We start from the raw sequence: 14,945 nt of genomic DNA, 5'->3' as shown, positions 1-14,945 counted from the left end.
TTTTTATATCGCTGATTAGTATCATAAATGTTTGTTTACATTGTTGCCAAATAGGTTCGCACTAATAAAACATCTACTGGGCGTATTTTCTTAAGTGATTTCAAAAATGGTCGAAATTCATGTTTTTTTTGACGTTCTACAGGTCGTAGAGTACGAAAATACTAGAATAAAATATTTTGAATAAAATAAAAGCTAATTTCCTTTGGATTTTTTACTTCTTGAGATATCTATTTATCGTAGAGTATGAAAAAAAATCCCTTTTCCGTCTGTCTCTCTGTCGTCTCGTGACTGTCGATTTTATTAGATATATAATCTCCGAAACTATTGGACTAATTGTTCTCAAGTTATTATATTTTAGGAATTTCGTGTAGATAGTAAAACGCAAGCCAAAATTCGTTTGATCTTCCTTACTAACGATTTGATGACGTCACCTAAACATTGTGCATAGTAAATATTATATAAATTTTACAAAACAACATACTCAATTTTTACTTTATGGGGATTATTATAAAAAAATGATAAAATTCGCCAAATCAAATTTATAGTTTTTCAAAGGATCTGGAACTGTATAAAATACACTCTTCGACAAAAGTGTGGAATATTTAGATAACTCACGTGCATGGCGCTGGGATCGTGAGTAAATTCTTAAAGATGGGACCGGCCACCATATAACCCAAATTTAAGTTTAAGTCGTCACGTTTAAATAATTTATGAACATTTCAAAATATACCATATTTTCGTCCACGAGTGTATAAAGTGCTATCAAAAACTGAATAAGTATTCATGAATTAAGACTAATTGATTTTTGTTTTTTTTTTTGTAATCCAGATCGGCTGGACCTTATCTGTAGTCTAAAAAAATAATATAGTTATTTAAATACAAATTCCTTGTTTCTTGGATAAATTTCATATTAATTTTCCTTAAAAAAAATTTTATGACGTCATCAATTTTTTAGGACAAAAAAAAACATGACAACGTATTGATGAACCACAAGTGCAGGAAAATTCTGAAATTAGCAATTTGTCATGTTTACGATAACCTTAAAATATTTGTAAGATTTAAAGGAATTGGTTTGGTAGTTTCTAAGTAAAAGAGCTTGCAAATTTTTTTGAAAAAATTTAAAACAATTTGCGGTTCTAGGTATTCCTGTTTGGAAAGAATTTGAGACTGTTTTGGACCCTCTGGTGCCTTTTCTTATAAAAATTTAATCAAACTCCTTAGAGGATGTCATTTGCTAAAATCAGTCTTATCTTAGCAGGTACTAGCCCCGCCCACCCACCCTGTCTTTTCTTAGAGTGTATGTCATCTGCCAAAATCAGTTTTATATTAGCAGGTACTAGCCCCGCCCACCCACCCTGTCTTTTCTTAACGGTTATCTCATTTGCCAAAATCACTCTTATCGTAGCAAGTACTAGCCCCGCCCACCCACCCTTTCTTTTCTTAGAGGGTATGTGATTTGCCAAAATCAGTTTCATCTTAGCAAGTACTGATTACTAATGTTTAGAAAAAAATGATCAAAATTTGGAAACATTACGAGTTTACTTCAATGCACAAGGCAGGAATTTTGAACAACTTCTCTAGTGTTTAGTTGATTCTGCTTTAATGGATTTTTCTTATTTTTTTGGGACTCCCGAAACCCCCGTACATAACGTACTGAAAAGCTAATGGGCCGTTTTCCAGACACCCGGTATATATGGAAGCATATTGTCTCACAAAATCTAAATAGGATTAAGCTAACAAAATTTTGACACTTCATCGAAGTAAAAATTTCAACTTTATTTTTAATCTCACTTTTGCAATATATAACCTAAGGAAATATTGCAATAGGGTCATCCGGTGAACGGCTACTTTCATGTTTTCTCGACTTTACATGACTCCTAGAGTATGAAAAATTAGGTCACCCGGTTTCCGTCTTTCTATAGCCTATCGTCTGTCTATAATTTCTCTGTCGTCTGTCGCTTATCTGTTTCGACTTTTTTGTTCAATTTTAATTACAATCCAATATCAAATCAGGTAAAGATAATTTTTTTAAGTATTTAGAAGATATTTCCAAAATTTCAACTAGATTTAAAAAATTCAGATCCAATACAATTTTATAATACATCTAACTTATTTGAAATTTTAATTCTTGTAAGACGTCTAGCAAAAATTGCCTATGAAAATTTTTCGAAAGTTATTTCGACATAACTTCCGTCGCCCCTGAAATACAATAAAACAAACCCAGCTTTTTAGAAAAATTATAAAATTTGATTATGCGAATTAATATGTTTTTTATGAGATTCCTTATAAGTTAAAATGAAGATATGAATGTAACGTTAAAATAAATGTAAGTAAATATAGACTTGTCATATTTTGTATATTTTCGGTAGGATTTATTTGGCAAAATTTTGAAATGACCACCAATTTTTTGAGAGGAATAACGAGATATATTTTAATTATAAATTTACTATGCTTATGATTAATTTAAAACGTCCGCAAGATTTCAAAGCATTCGGTTCTGCAGTTCCTGATTTAATCAATACAATTGAAATTAAAATTTTGGGGTGACGTCATCAATTTTTTTGGAGGGGATGAACGAATAAATTTTGCTTTACCATGAATACGATAACCTTATAACAAAGACAAAAGGATTTAGAAGAGATTTTCAGCCAACATTTAAATTTAAACAAGATTTAAAAAAATTAGATATAACGCAATTTTATAATACATCTAATTTATTTGAAATTTTAATGTAAAATGTCTACCAAAAATAGCCCATAAAAAGTCAGTTTTACCCTCTTTATTTCCCTTTTTTATAAAAATTTATTATTAAATTTTATTGTGACCTTCATATTAGTAATATTGTTTCTCAGTGGCGGCCCGTCACCTTTTGAATTGGGGGGGGGGGGGGGGGGGCACAATTTGATTGATGAGTTAAATATTAATATATAAAACAGGCTGTTGTTACCAATTAATAGACGAAATTGTGTGACGGAAATAAATACAAAAATACATTCAATAAAAGTACAAAAGTATTTGTCCACATACCTTTGGGTTTAACTCATTGCTGAGGAGACACACAAAACAACAATTTATTATTTGTTTCACAACCGCGGGTCCACAGAATTTATCATACGTGTTTATGTCTATTATTAAAATATTTATGAAAGTCTCTCGTTTTTCCATGAACACTTTTTTTATTAATAAATCGGTGGTGCCTCTCCCTACATTTTTCACAACAATTTTATCGTCATCAGACAGATAACGATTTTTCATTAAATATTCAACTAACTCTATTATTTTTATTTAAAAACAAACAATTTCACTCGCGCACAATGGAAATGAACTTCCGTAGTTGAGTTACTGTTTCAAATGTGACGCGATTCCAGCCAAATACAGCGACTAGAGGCGTGGTTTCCACGGCAACAAAAAATCTAAATGACTGGTTTTTATCGAGACCTGACCAACGATATAATATTTTTAGATGTACGTTTTGACATTGAAAATTACTATTTTGTTGTGTCCAGTATGTTTGTAGACGTTGTAATTTTGTGTCCCCTGGCACCAGCCGCCCCTGGAAAACAGTCGTCTCATTTCGATGTACATGAAAAAAAACATCTTTCGAGGCTAGATTGCACAAGTAAATTTTGCACACACTCTTATGACTCTGATGACCTAAATAAAGCTCGTAATGTTAATGTGTAGCATCATCATATTTTGTTGTTTGACATTTATGAAACATAACAAAATATGATTCGTGCTCCGGCAGACATGCAGTTCAGTGAAATTATACATTTAATAAAGTAAAAATATTCGCTGTGTCACGTTATGTCTAATCAAATAAATTTGCAAAAAACTACTATTTACTCCAAGTTGAAAAAACAACTTTTCTCTGTTACGACTGATAATTTATATTTCCGTAGAGCAGAGTTTTTAAAAACACTGTTACGTAACGAGTTTCAGTTTGCGCCAACAGGTTCAAAAATAACTTATTATATTTTAACCTGTCACAAAGCTCTTTTCCAGATTAGACACAGATATATCAAATTTGGGGCGATTAGCGCCTACAGAAATTCCCAAACAAAAAATTACGATAGTTTAATAAAAATTAATAACGACGATCGCTGAAGATCAAAGACTTTTTAAATAAAATTTGTTCTGTGTTTGCACAACTGGATCAGTTTGAAAAATTCTAAGTGTAGAGTACGAAAATGGAAGCACACTCATCTCTAAAAATCTATAAAAACGTGTCGTCTATTTGCATACCCTGACCTTTGATCAGTTTGAACACACTCAAACGTAAGTTGTCTTTGTCGAAAGTTTCATTAATTGGCTCAGCACTGCAGTAACAATCTGAAAGCTTTGCACAGTTCCATCAATCAGTCGCATCGAGCTTTCGCCTCAAGCACCACAGTAGTATCACAAAACTGGAGCAAAACTGTCCGTATTGCATAAGAAGGAGTGTTCGGGCGATAATTAAAAACTCGCATCCTCCAATACCTGCCAAGCAGTTACCATTCGTTCTAAAACACGCGTTCCAAGTTAGCATTAGTGGGTCAGGAGCTCCCGAGGCCACTCATTCTTCCACATTGCAGATGTCTGCGTATGCAGATAACCATCGATCCGAAATCCAGATTTATCGCTGGAATTCCGCACTCCGAATATAGTGTTACGCAATTGTAGGTCGAAGACACCGCGTGGTCAACTCGAGCTGGGAGTCTTAACCGAAAATAAAAATAACGTGCTTACAGCGGGCCGAAAGCGGCAAAATATGATGATCGTGTCGTAAAATGCAGACGTAATCACAAGAGCGCGGATTGTTTTGGTGCTGCAGCAAAATGGTAAACAGGTGTACTTTATTTGCTATTCGGATTTTTAGTGGCAAATCTCACATTTCTTGAAAAGTGCTTGTCTTGAGTGAACGATCAAACAGCCTACTCATGAGACATGCAGATGATATTAGTCGCAGGAGGGTAAGTTGCTTTCTTTCTGAGGTAGTTCTGTTAGTGTAGGAAGTGCAGGAATTATGCGCGCGATGTGACAAATCCTGCGGAAGGCAGGAGCGTGCTCCTGCTGCCGGCAGAGGGCGTGCCGAGTACAGTAGCGCTCGAAAATAGGACAGTGGCAAGGTTGAGCCGCACGCCAGAGCAGTGGCGTAGCCGGAGATTCGAAACCGGGGGCGGTGTTGAAACCAAAAATGTTTGCTAAATCGCGAAATCGAAAAAGTAGTCAATAGTGGCTTGTCTTGGATTAAAATAATTATTTATTGATTGAGAGTCACTTTTTCTCCACGTACACGTTTTGGATATACCTACTAAAAATGTCAGTTTCGATAGCAATGATAAATTATTATCAGTATCACTATTCATAGGACCGTGAAAAAAATTAATGTTTGAAAATTTTCGATAATATTCTAAAGATTGCCGTTTAAACAGAGGAGATAAACAGAATTTTGAAAATCTCAACAGAAAAATATGACAATCGGAATTTCAAAAATAAACTGTATTTCTGCAAAAATGTCGACTTCTAATTTAAACTAATTGTAATTAAGCTACCTTTTTTAGTTACTAGAGCAAGTTTGACACTTGACATGTCTGACATTTTTCTTATAATTATAGATAAAACGGATTTTGGCAGATGACATACACCCTAAGAAAATAAAGGGCAGGTGGGCGGGGCTAACACTTGCTAAGATAGACTAGTTTTGACAAATGACATATCTTTTAAGAAAATTAAGGGCGGGTGGGCGGTGCTAGCACTTGCTAAGATATTCCTTATAATTTTTATGTGTCTATTGTTAAAAAATGGAGAGTTCTGTAGTTTTATGTAGTATAATTAGGCCATGTGACCAGATTAACACTTTCTGTGAAATTCAAAATTGTTACAATTTCAAAAGTAAACTGTGTTTTTGTAAAAATTTTAACTTTTAATTTAATTTCGACTTCAGCTAGAGTTCAAGCTATTTTTTTTTATTACTAGAAGAAGTTTGACCTTGAAATGTCTGACATTTATCTCATAATTTTGACATTTCTATTTTCCAAAAATTGCGAGTTCCTCAGTTATATATAATTTAAAGTTAGCCATCTGACAATATTGACATTTTCTCTGGGATTGAAAATTTTTAAGCAATTTAATTTATGGAAAATTTTGACAATCGAAATTTCAAAAATAAACTGCGTTTTTGCAAGAATTTTGATTTTTAATTTAATCTCAACTCCACCTGAATTTCAACATAGTTGTAATTAAGCTTTTTTAGTTACTAGAGCAAGTTTAACAGTTGAAATGTCTGACATTTTTTTAATCATTTTTACGTTTCCATTTTTCAAAAATGGAGAGTTTTCAGTTATTTGTAATTTAAATTACCCAATCTGATCAAATTAACACCTTCTGTGTAATTCAAAATTGCTACAATTTCAAAAAAAAAACATGTTTTGGTAAAAATTTTGACTTTTAATTTAATGTCGACTTCAACATTAACTGTAATTAAGCTATTTTTTTTTAATTACTGAAGTAAGTTTGACACTTGAATTGTCTGATATTTTCCTCATAATTTTGACATTACCATTTATCAAAAGTAATTAGTTCTTCCGTTATATATAATTTAAATTTCGCAATCTGCCAACGCTAACACTTTCTGTAGGATTGAAAATTTTTACAATTTTATTTTTTGGGTTTTTGACAGTCGGAATTTTAAAAATAAACTGCGTTTTTGCAAGCATTTTGACTTTTAATTTAATCCATTTAAACTCCAGCTTAACTTCAAACTAATTATAATTAAGCTAACTTTTTTAGTTCCTAGAGCAAGTTTGACACTTGACATGTCTGATATTTTTCTTATAATTTTTACGTGTCCATTTTTCAAAAATGAGGGCGAGTGGGCGGAGCAAGTATTTGATAAGATAAAACGGATTTTGGCAGATGACATACACCCTAGGAAAATACAGGGCGGGTGGGCGGGGCTAGCACTTACTAAGTTAGACGGATTTTGGCAAATGATATATTCTCTAAGAAAATAAAGGGCGAGAGGGCGGGGCTAGCACTTGATAAGATAAACTTACTTTGGCAAATTACATATCCTTTAAGAAAATAAAGAGTGGGTGGGTGGGGCTAGTACCTGTCAAGGTGAGACTGAATTTGGCAAATCACATCCTCTAGGAAAATACAGGGAGGGTGGGCGGGGCTAGCACATGCTAAGATGGGCTAGTTTTGGCAAATGACATATCTTTTAAGAAAATTAAGGGCAGCTGGGCGGTGCTAGCACTTGCTAAGATATTCCTTATAATTTTTATGTGTCTATTGTTCAAAAATGGAGAGTTCTGTAGTTATATGTAATATAATTAGGCCATGTGACCAGATTAACACTTTCTGTGAAATTCAAAATTGTTACAATTTCAAAAGTAACTGTGTTTTTGTAAAAATTTTGACTTTTAATTTAATTTCTACTACAGCTAGACTTCAAGCTATTTTTATTTTAATTACTAGAATAAGTTCGACGTTAAAATGTCTGACATTATCCCATAATTTTAACATTTCCATTTTCCAAAAATGGCGAGTTCCTCAGTTATATATAATTTAAAGTTAGCCATCTGACAATTTTGACATTTTCTCTGGGATTGAAAATTTTTACAATTTCATTTTTGGGAAATTTGACGATCGGAATTTCAAAAATAAACTCCGTTTTAGCAAAAATTTTGACTTTTAATTTAATTTCAACTCCAACTGTACTTCAACACAGTTGCAATTGAGTTATCTTTTTAGTTACTATAGAGCAAGTTTGACACTTCAAATATCTGACATTTTTCTTATAATTTCTATGTTTCCATTTTTCAAAATTGGAGAGTTTTTCAGTTATATTTAACTTAAATTACCCCGTTTAACCACTTAACACTTTGTATGTAATTCAAAATTGTTACAATTTCAAAAATAAACTGTATTTTTGTAAAAAATTTTGACTTTTAATTTAATTTCGACTTCAACACCACTGTAATTAAGCTATTTTTTTAATTACTAGGATAAGTTTGACCTTGAAATGTCTGACATTTATCTCATAATTTTAACATTTCCATTTTCCAAAAATGACGAGTTCCTCAGTTATATATAATTTAAAGTTAGCCATCTGACAATATTGACATTTTCTCTGGGATTGAAAATTTTTACAATTTCATTTTTGGGAAATTTTGACGATCGGAATTTCAAAAATAAACTCCGTTTTTGCAAGAATTTTGACTTTTAATTTAATCTCAACTCCAACTGAACTTCAACACAGTAGCAATTGAGTTATCTTTTTTAGTTACTAGAGCAAGTTTGACGCTTCAGATATCTGACATTTTTCTTATAATTTTTATGTTACCATTTTTCAAAAATGGAGAGTTTTTCAGTTATATTTAATTTAAATTACCCCATCTGACCACTTAACACTTTGTGTGTAATTCAAAATTGTTACAATTTCGAAAATAAACTGTATTTTTGTAAACCATTTTGACTTTTAATTTAATTTCGACTTCAACACAACTGTAATTAAGCTATTTTTTTAGTTACTAGAATTAGTCTGACACTTGAATTGTCTGATATTTTTCTCATAATTCTGACATTTTCATTTTTCAAAAATAGTTAGTTCTTCCGTTGTATGTAATTTACATTTAATGTTGACAATTTCTGTAGAATTGAAAATTTTTACAATTTTATTTTTGGGGAATTTGACAATGGAAATTTCCAAAATAAACTGCGTTTTTGCAAAAATTTCGACTTTTAAACTCAACTTCAGCTGAACTTCAAACTAATTGTATTAAGTTGTCTTTTTTAGTTACTAGGGCAAGTTTGACACTTGAAATGTTTGACATTTTTCTTATAATTTTTATGTTTCCACTTTTCAAAAATGGAGAGTTTTTCAGTTATATTTAATTTAAATTACTCCATCTGACCAGATCAACACTTCCTGTGTAATTCAAAATTGTTACATTTTCAAAAATAAACTGTATTTTTTTAGTTACTAGAATAAGTTTGACACTTGAATTGTCTGATATTTTTCTCATAATTTTGACATTTTCATTTTTCAAAAATGGTTAGTTCTTCCCTTGTATGTAATTTGAATTTAATGTTAACACTTTCTGTGGGATTGAAAATTTTTACAATTTTATTTTTGGGGAATTTGACAATCGAAATTTCCAAAATAAACTGCGTTTTTGCAAAAATTTCGACTTTTAAACTCAACTTCAGCTGAACTTCAAACTAATTGTATTAAGCTGTCTTTTTTAGTTACTAGGGCAAGTTTGACAGTTGAAATGTCTGACATTTTTCTTATAATTTTTACGTGTCCATTTTTGAGCCCAAATGAGTGCGAGTGGGCGGAGCTAATATTTTCTAAGATAAGACGGATTTTGCCAGATGACATACACCCTAAGACAATAATGACATCCTCTAAGAAAATAAAGGGCGGGTGGGCGGTGCTAGCACTTGCCAAGATAGACACTCAAGTTTGACACTTGACAAGTCTGACATTTTTCTCATAATTTTTACGTGTCCATTTTTCAAAAATGGTTAGTTCTTCAGTTATATGTAATTTAAATTAGGCCATCTGACCAGATTAACACTTTCTATGAAATTCAAAATTGTTACAACTTCAAAAATAAATTGTATTTTTGTAAAGATTTTTAGTTTTAATTTAATTTCTACTTCAGTTTAGACTTCAACGTAACTATAATTAAGCTACTTTTTTAATTACTATAGTAAGTTTGACACTTGAATTTTCTGATAATTTTCACATCATTCTGACGTTTCCATTTTTCAAAAATGGTGAGTTTCTCAGTTATATGTATTTTAAATTTAGCTATGTGGCAGTATTAACCCTCTCTGTAAGATTGAAAATTTTTACAATTTTATTTTTGGAAACTTGACACTCGGAATTTAAAAAATAAACTCTTTTTCCAAAAATTTTCACTTTTAGTTTAATCGCAACTCCAGCTGATCTTCAACATAATGGTACCTAAGCTATCTTTTTTAGTCAGTAGAGCAAGTTTGACACTTGAAATGTCAGACATTTATCTTATAATTTTTACGTGTTCATTTTTCAAAAATGAGGTGGAGTGGGCGGAGCTAGTGTTTGCTAAGATAAGAAGGATTTTGGTAGATGACATACACCCTAGAAAATAAAGGGCGGGTGGGCGTGGCTAACACTTGCTAAGATAAGAAGGATTTTGGTAGATGACATACACCCTAAGAAAATAAAGGGCGGGTGGGCGGGGCTAACACTTGCCAAGATAGACTGATTTTGGAAAATGACATCCTCTAATAAAATAAAGGGCGGGTGGGCGGTGCTAGCACTTGCTAAGAAGGACACTCAAATTTGATACTTGACATGTCTGACATTTTTCTTATAATTCTTACGTGTCTATTTTTCAGAAGTGGAGAGTTATGTGTAATTTAATTAGGCCATTTGACCAAATTAACACTTTCTGTGAAATTCAAAATTGTTACAGTTTCAAAAATAAACTCTGTTTCTGTAAAAAATATAACTTTTTATTTAATTTTGACTTCAGTTAGACTTCAACATAACTGCAAATAAGCTTTTTTTTTTAATTACTGGAGTAAGTTTGACACTTGAATTGTGTGATATTTTTTCAAAATTTTGACGTTTCTATTTTTCAATGGTTCTTTAGTTATATGTAATTTAAATTTAGTCATCTGACATAATTAACACATTCTGTAGGATTGAAAATTTTTACAGTTGTATTTTTGGGGAATTTGACAATGGGAACTTCAAAAATAAACCGCGTTTTTGGAAAAATTTTGACTTTTAATATAATATCAACGCAAGCTGAATTTCAACATACTTAATTGTAATTAAGTTATCTTTTCTAGTTACTAGAACAAGTTAACAATTGAAATATCGGACAATTTTCTCATAATTTTGACACTTCAATTTTCCAAAAATGGTGAGTTCTTCAGTTATATGTAATTTAGATTAGGCCATCTGACCAGATTAACACTTTCTATAAAATTCAAAATGGTTAAACTTCAAAAATTAATTGTATTTTTGTAAAAATTTTGACTTCAGCTTAGACTTCAAAGTAACTGTAATTAAGCTACTTTTTTAATTACTAAAGTAAGTTTGACACTTGAATTGTCTGCTAATTTTCACATATTTTTTTTTCAAAAATTTTTATTTTAATTTAATCTCAACTCCAGCTGAACTTCAAACAAATTGTAATTAAGCTATCTTTTTTAGTTACTAGAGCAAGTTTGACACTTGACATGTCTGATATTTTTGTTATAATTTTTACGTGTCTAATTTTTAAAAATGAGGCGAATGGGTGGAGCTAGTATTTGCTAAGATAAGACGGATTTTGGCAGATAACATACGCCCTAAGAAAATAAAAGGCGGGTGGGCGGGGCTAGGACTTGCCAAGATAAGAATGCCAGAGTTCAGAGTCATTAGCTTTCTTAGCTATTTAAACATGGTTTAGTTAAACTTAACTTTTTTCGTAATATTTAGCTATTGATTGCTAAACTTTGAAAATCTCTGACTTTTTCTTATTTTTCTTGAATAAATAATTAATTTTCCGTTTTTCGAGAATTATTTCCGTGGGGAGAGATGACGGAGAACAACAAAATTGAAGCTTGAAATGAAGGAAATGAAAACAAAAATAAATTCGAATAAAATCGACACTACTGCTTTTAAAAATAATTTAACAATTGCACAAATTAACAAAAAAACTGTGTGCTAAAGGCAATAAATTATTGGCTGAAAGGATGATCTAATTAGTCTTTTAAGCAAAATAAGAAAACTTAATTAAAATTAATGTTATTAAAGTTTATATTTTTATGTTACATTTTTAATAATTAAAATTGCACGAAAAGTCGTAGCTTTTCATTACCTTTTAGTGTAAATAAGTAGCTATTTTAAGTACTTTTGACATTCACAACTGCTCTGAAGCCTGTAAGAATGATTTTGGCAAATGACCTCTAAGAAAATAAAGGGCGGGTGGGCGGTGGTGTAATTTTTACTTGTTAATTTTTCAAAAATGGGAAGTTCTTTAGTTATGTAATTTAATTAGGCCATCCTGCTGAAAGTAACTCTAAACTAACTAATCGTCCTCTAGTTGATTAAAAATGAAATGAAACATAAAAAATTTCTCCTCAGTATCTGTAGCATTTATGTTTTCTGAGAACATAATTTATCAAAGCAAAAGATGAAATAATAATAAACCACGAACAATTTATACCGAAGTCTAGGAGATGCTGTCAAATCAATTGTCAATTATCTGTGAACCCAACTGCATTTAAGATAATAATGATGAAACCATCCATGCTCTAAACTATATTCGGTGGCCTACTTACTCTCCGAAAATTATTACATACTCTGTTCTGAATAAACGCCAGATAATTCCGAGACCTGATCCAAATATATTTTTATTGGTCACCCGTTATTTTAAATAGAAAAATATTGTTAAAAAAAAATCTTAAATTGATTCGTACATAATCACAGTTATGGATTTCCACCCACCGTGAAATTTCACCAGCATCAGTTAATTTTGTAGCAGAACTGCAACAAAAGCAATGCTCAGTGTATAAACTGAGATCTAGAGGATTCAAGAAAGTAAATAACGTAGATTCCGAAATTGAATAAGGTATCCATAAACTTATTGATTTTAGTGTTCTAGATAACTCTATTGGCTCGTTTTGCTAGTTTTGGTGGTATTGAATTTTCTGTAACACTTTTATCGTGGAGCATTTTCACTGACTTTAGTAGAACAAATGCTGTAAACATCTTTAGTACATAAAAGAAATGAAACAAAATTAACAATAAACGAAATGTGTATTTGTGAAGGTTGCTGAAAATGTTGTCCATCAAACTGTATAAGTTCTGATTTGTTGTATGAGTAGTGGCATTATCCTGTTGGAAGAATCCATGTTGTACCTCTTCCTCATGTAGCTCTTCTACAATATGCTATATAAAAATTCCATAGTGTTTAATAAATAATGATTTTAATCTAAGACAGGTTCGTTTTCATTTGACGACAACATTTTTTTGAAAAACCAAATAAAATTTGTTTTACCTTCCAAAAAAGCTCGTATGAAAAATCGCGAGCCGTTGTAGAGACTAAAAAAGTAACGCACCAAGAGCAGTAAAATCTTTATGTGTGAAGGTTATGACGAAAAGGATAAAGACGCCTATAGAATATATTATAAGCTTTATTCTCGACTGATTAGAGTACTTAGATTCGTGACTACGGCGGCAATAAAACCGTAAAGCTGTTCTTTAGGGAAACATATCATTTTCTTTTATTAAGCAATTTTGGAGCATCTAGATAGAAAAAGATCTTCGGTTGTGGGATGAAATCACTCAAATTATTACTATTAATTTTCCCCATACCCGTCTTCTGCTACGCCCCTGAAGACCGGCATTGTACGAACGACTCATTACGACATCACTCACATTACGAGAATTAGAAATGCACGTCAGTGTTACTCGTGGATCAATATTTTTACAATCAGACGTGGTCTACCTCGTTCTTTTATTTCAGTAGTAGTGATCGGATCGACTATTACAGAAGAGTGGCAAAGTAATACTGTAGAAAATACTTGAACTCTGTCTGCAAAGTTCGAAACAACAGATTAATCTGTGCAGTGTTTTTGGTCTTATCAGATAGTAGTTTCAAGAATTCAAAGCCAATCCTGAATACAAAGCTGAAAGGATGAAAGAATGATAGATACCTTGTCTCGGTGTTGGTCGGAAATAGGTACAATTTAATTTAGTTCTTCTTGTACATTTTTTTCTAGACCAGAAAAATCTACACTGGAACTAACTTTCGCAATAAATCAAAATACTTAAAAACGTATCTGCAGTCCTTTCAGACGTTAAGTTTAACGCACGTTCAACTTCCGCCTAGTAGATTTGAGATCAGGATTGAGTTACAGAAATATTTTTAATATATATTAGGTTTTCCTGAAGAATCCTGACGTGACCTGAAAGTGAAATCTGAAAAATCTAGACAAATATCAAACTGATAGACAATTTTTGAACCAGCACTACATTATAAACGAATAAATAACAACCCTGGCCTCGATAATCTCTCTCTCTACAACATTCAATTGCCAAAATCCTGAAATAAAACTCGCACAGCGAGAAAGGTCCGCTGGTCTCCATTAAAATGTTTTTGCTCGATTTGGCAATTCTTTCAGCGCGGGTTTGCTCGAACGGGTTTGTTTTTTGGCAATGTGTCATCTTCCGACGTTACGCAACTTCCTACAATCGAAAAACGACGATTTTATACATTAACTCGTCTGGTTGTTTTTCCCGAATTATAAATGGGATTTTCAGCGTTCTTCCGACATGTCTCTAATTTAACTTTGGCATCGATCCGCCGCTTTTAGCGCTAATGCGTTCCTACCTAGCAAACACTAGCTCAAAATGAATGGATCTAACAATGCGGGGAATAAAAGCTCCTCGAATCAGTGTGTCTTTATTTCATATTACTTTCCTCGAGGACAATGAGATGTTGAGTTAGTGTTATGAAAGGTTAGCGGGTTGCGACAATATTGCTCTCGTTGCCGCTTTTACATTTTCCTGTTAGCGGAGTCGATCGGGCCATAAATGATGATTTATTAATTGTTGAAATACAAGAAGCGGGAATAATGTAGTGGGCTTAAGTTAAATTGGGGTTTATAAACAGTATTTTATTAGTGTTGTGTACTGCACGTTGGAGATTTGTGTTTGACAGGTTTATGACTGCGGTTTGCAGTTTTTGTGAATGTACGCAGGATTGAATTGATTTCGGGAAACAATGTAAAGATAGTGCGGATAAAGCGGGTCGGAATAATTGAATTTTTTTAAATTAATATAGAGTATTAAATGATTTGTGCAAAAGTTTCGCGTTCGTTCAATATTTCCACAGAACGTTTTTATTGTAAGCCCATTCAAGAGTTTTATTGCTTTTACCTTTAGAGCGACAGCTAAAGGAAATATT

General features: G+C 32.0%; 1 protein-coding gene across 4 annotated transcripts in view; it reads left to right on the top strand.

Moving 5' to 3' along the window:
* Nucleotides 1–14,945, top strand: part of LOC135127768 (potassium voltage-gated channel protein Shaker) — an 843,060-nt gene that overhangs the window by 611,246 nt on the left and 216,869 nt on the right. The window contains exon 1 of one of the 4 annotated variants that reach the window (XM_064054370.1): nucleotides 4,867–4,952. The exons of the other annotated variants lie outside the window; for them this stretch is intronic. Coding sequence (XP_063910440.1) covers nucleotides 4,927–4,952 — 26 coding nt within the window. The 5' untranslated portion in view covers nucleotides 4,867–4,926. Of the gene's footprint in view, nucleotides 1–4,866; nucleotides 4,953–14,945 lie in introns of those variants that run through there. 4 annotated transcript variants of the gene reach the window in all.

This window comes from Zophobas morio, unplaced genomic scaffold (assembly GCF_036711695.1).
Source record: "Zophobas morio isolate AGI-343-1 ecotype UQ-CSIRO unplaced genomic scaffold, CSIRO_AGI_Zmor_V1 ptg000012l, whole genome shotgun sequence".
Lineage (NCBI taxonomy): Eukaryota > Metazoa > Arthropoda > Insecta > Coleoptera > Tenebrionidae > Zophobas > Zophobas morio.
The sequence above is the reverse complement of the archived record's forward strand: the minus strand, read 5'-3'. Positions and strand labels throughout refer to the sequence as shown.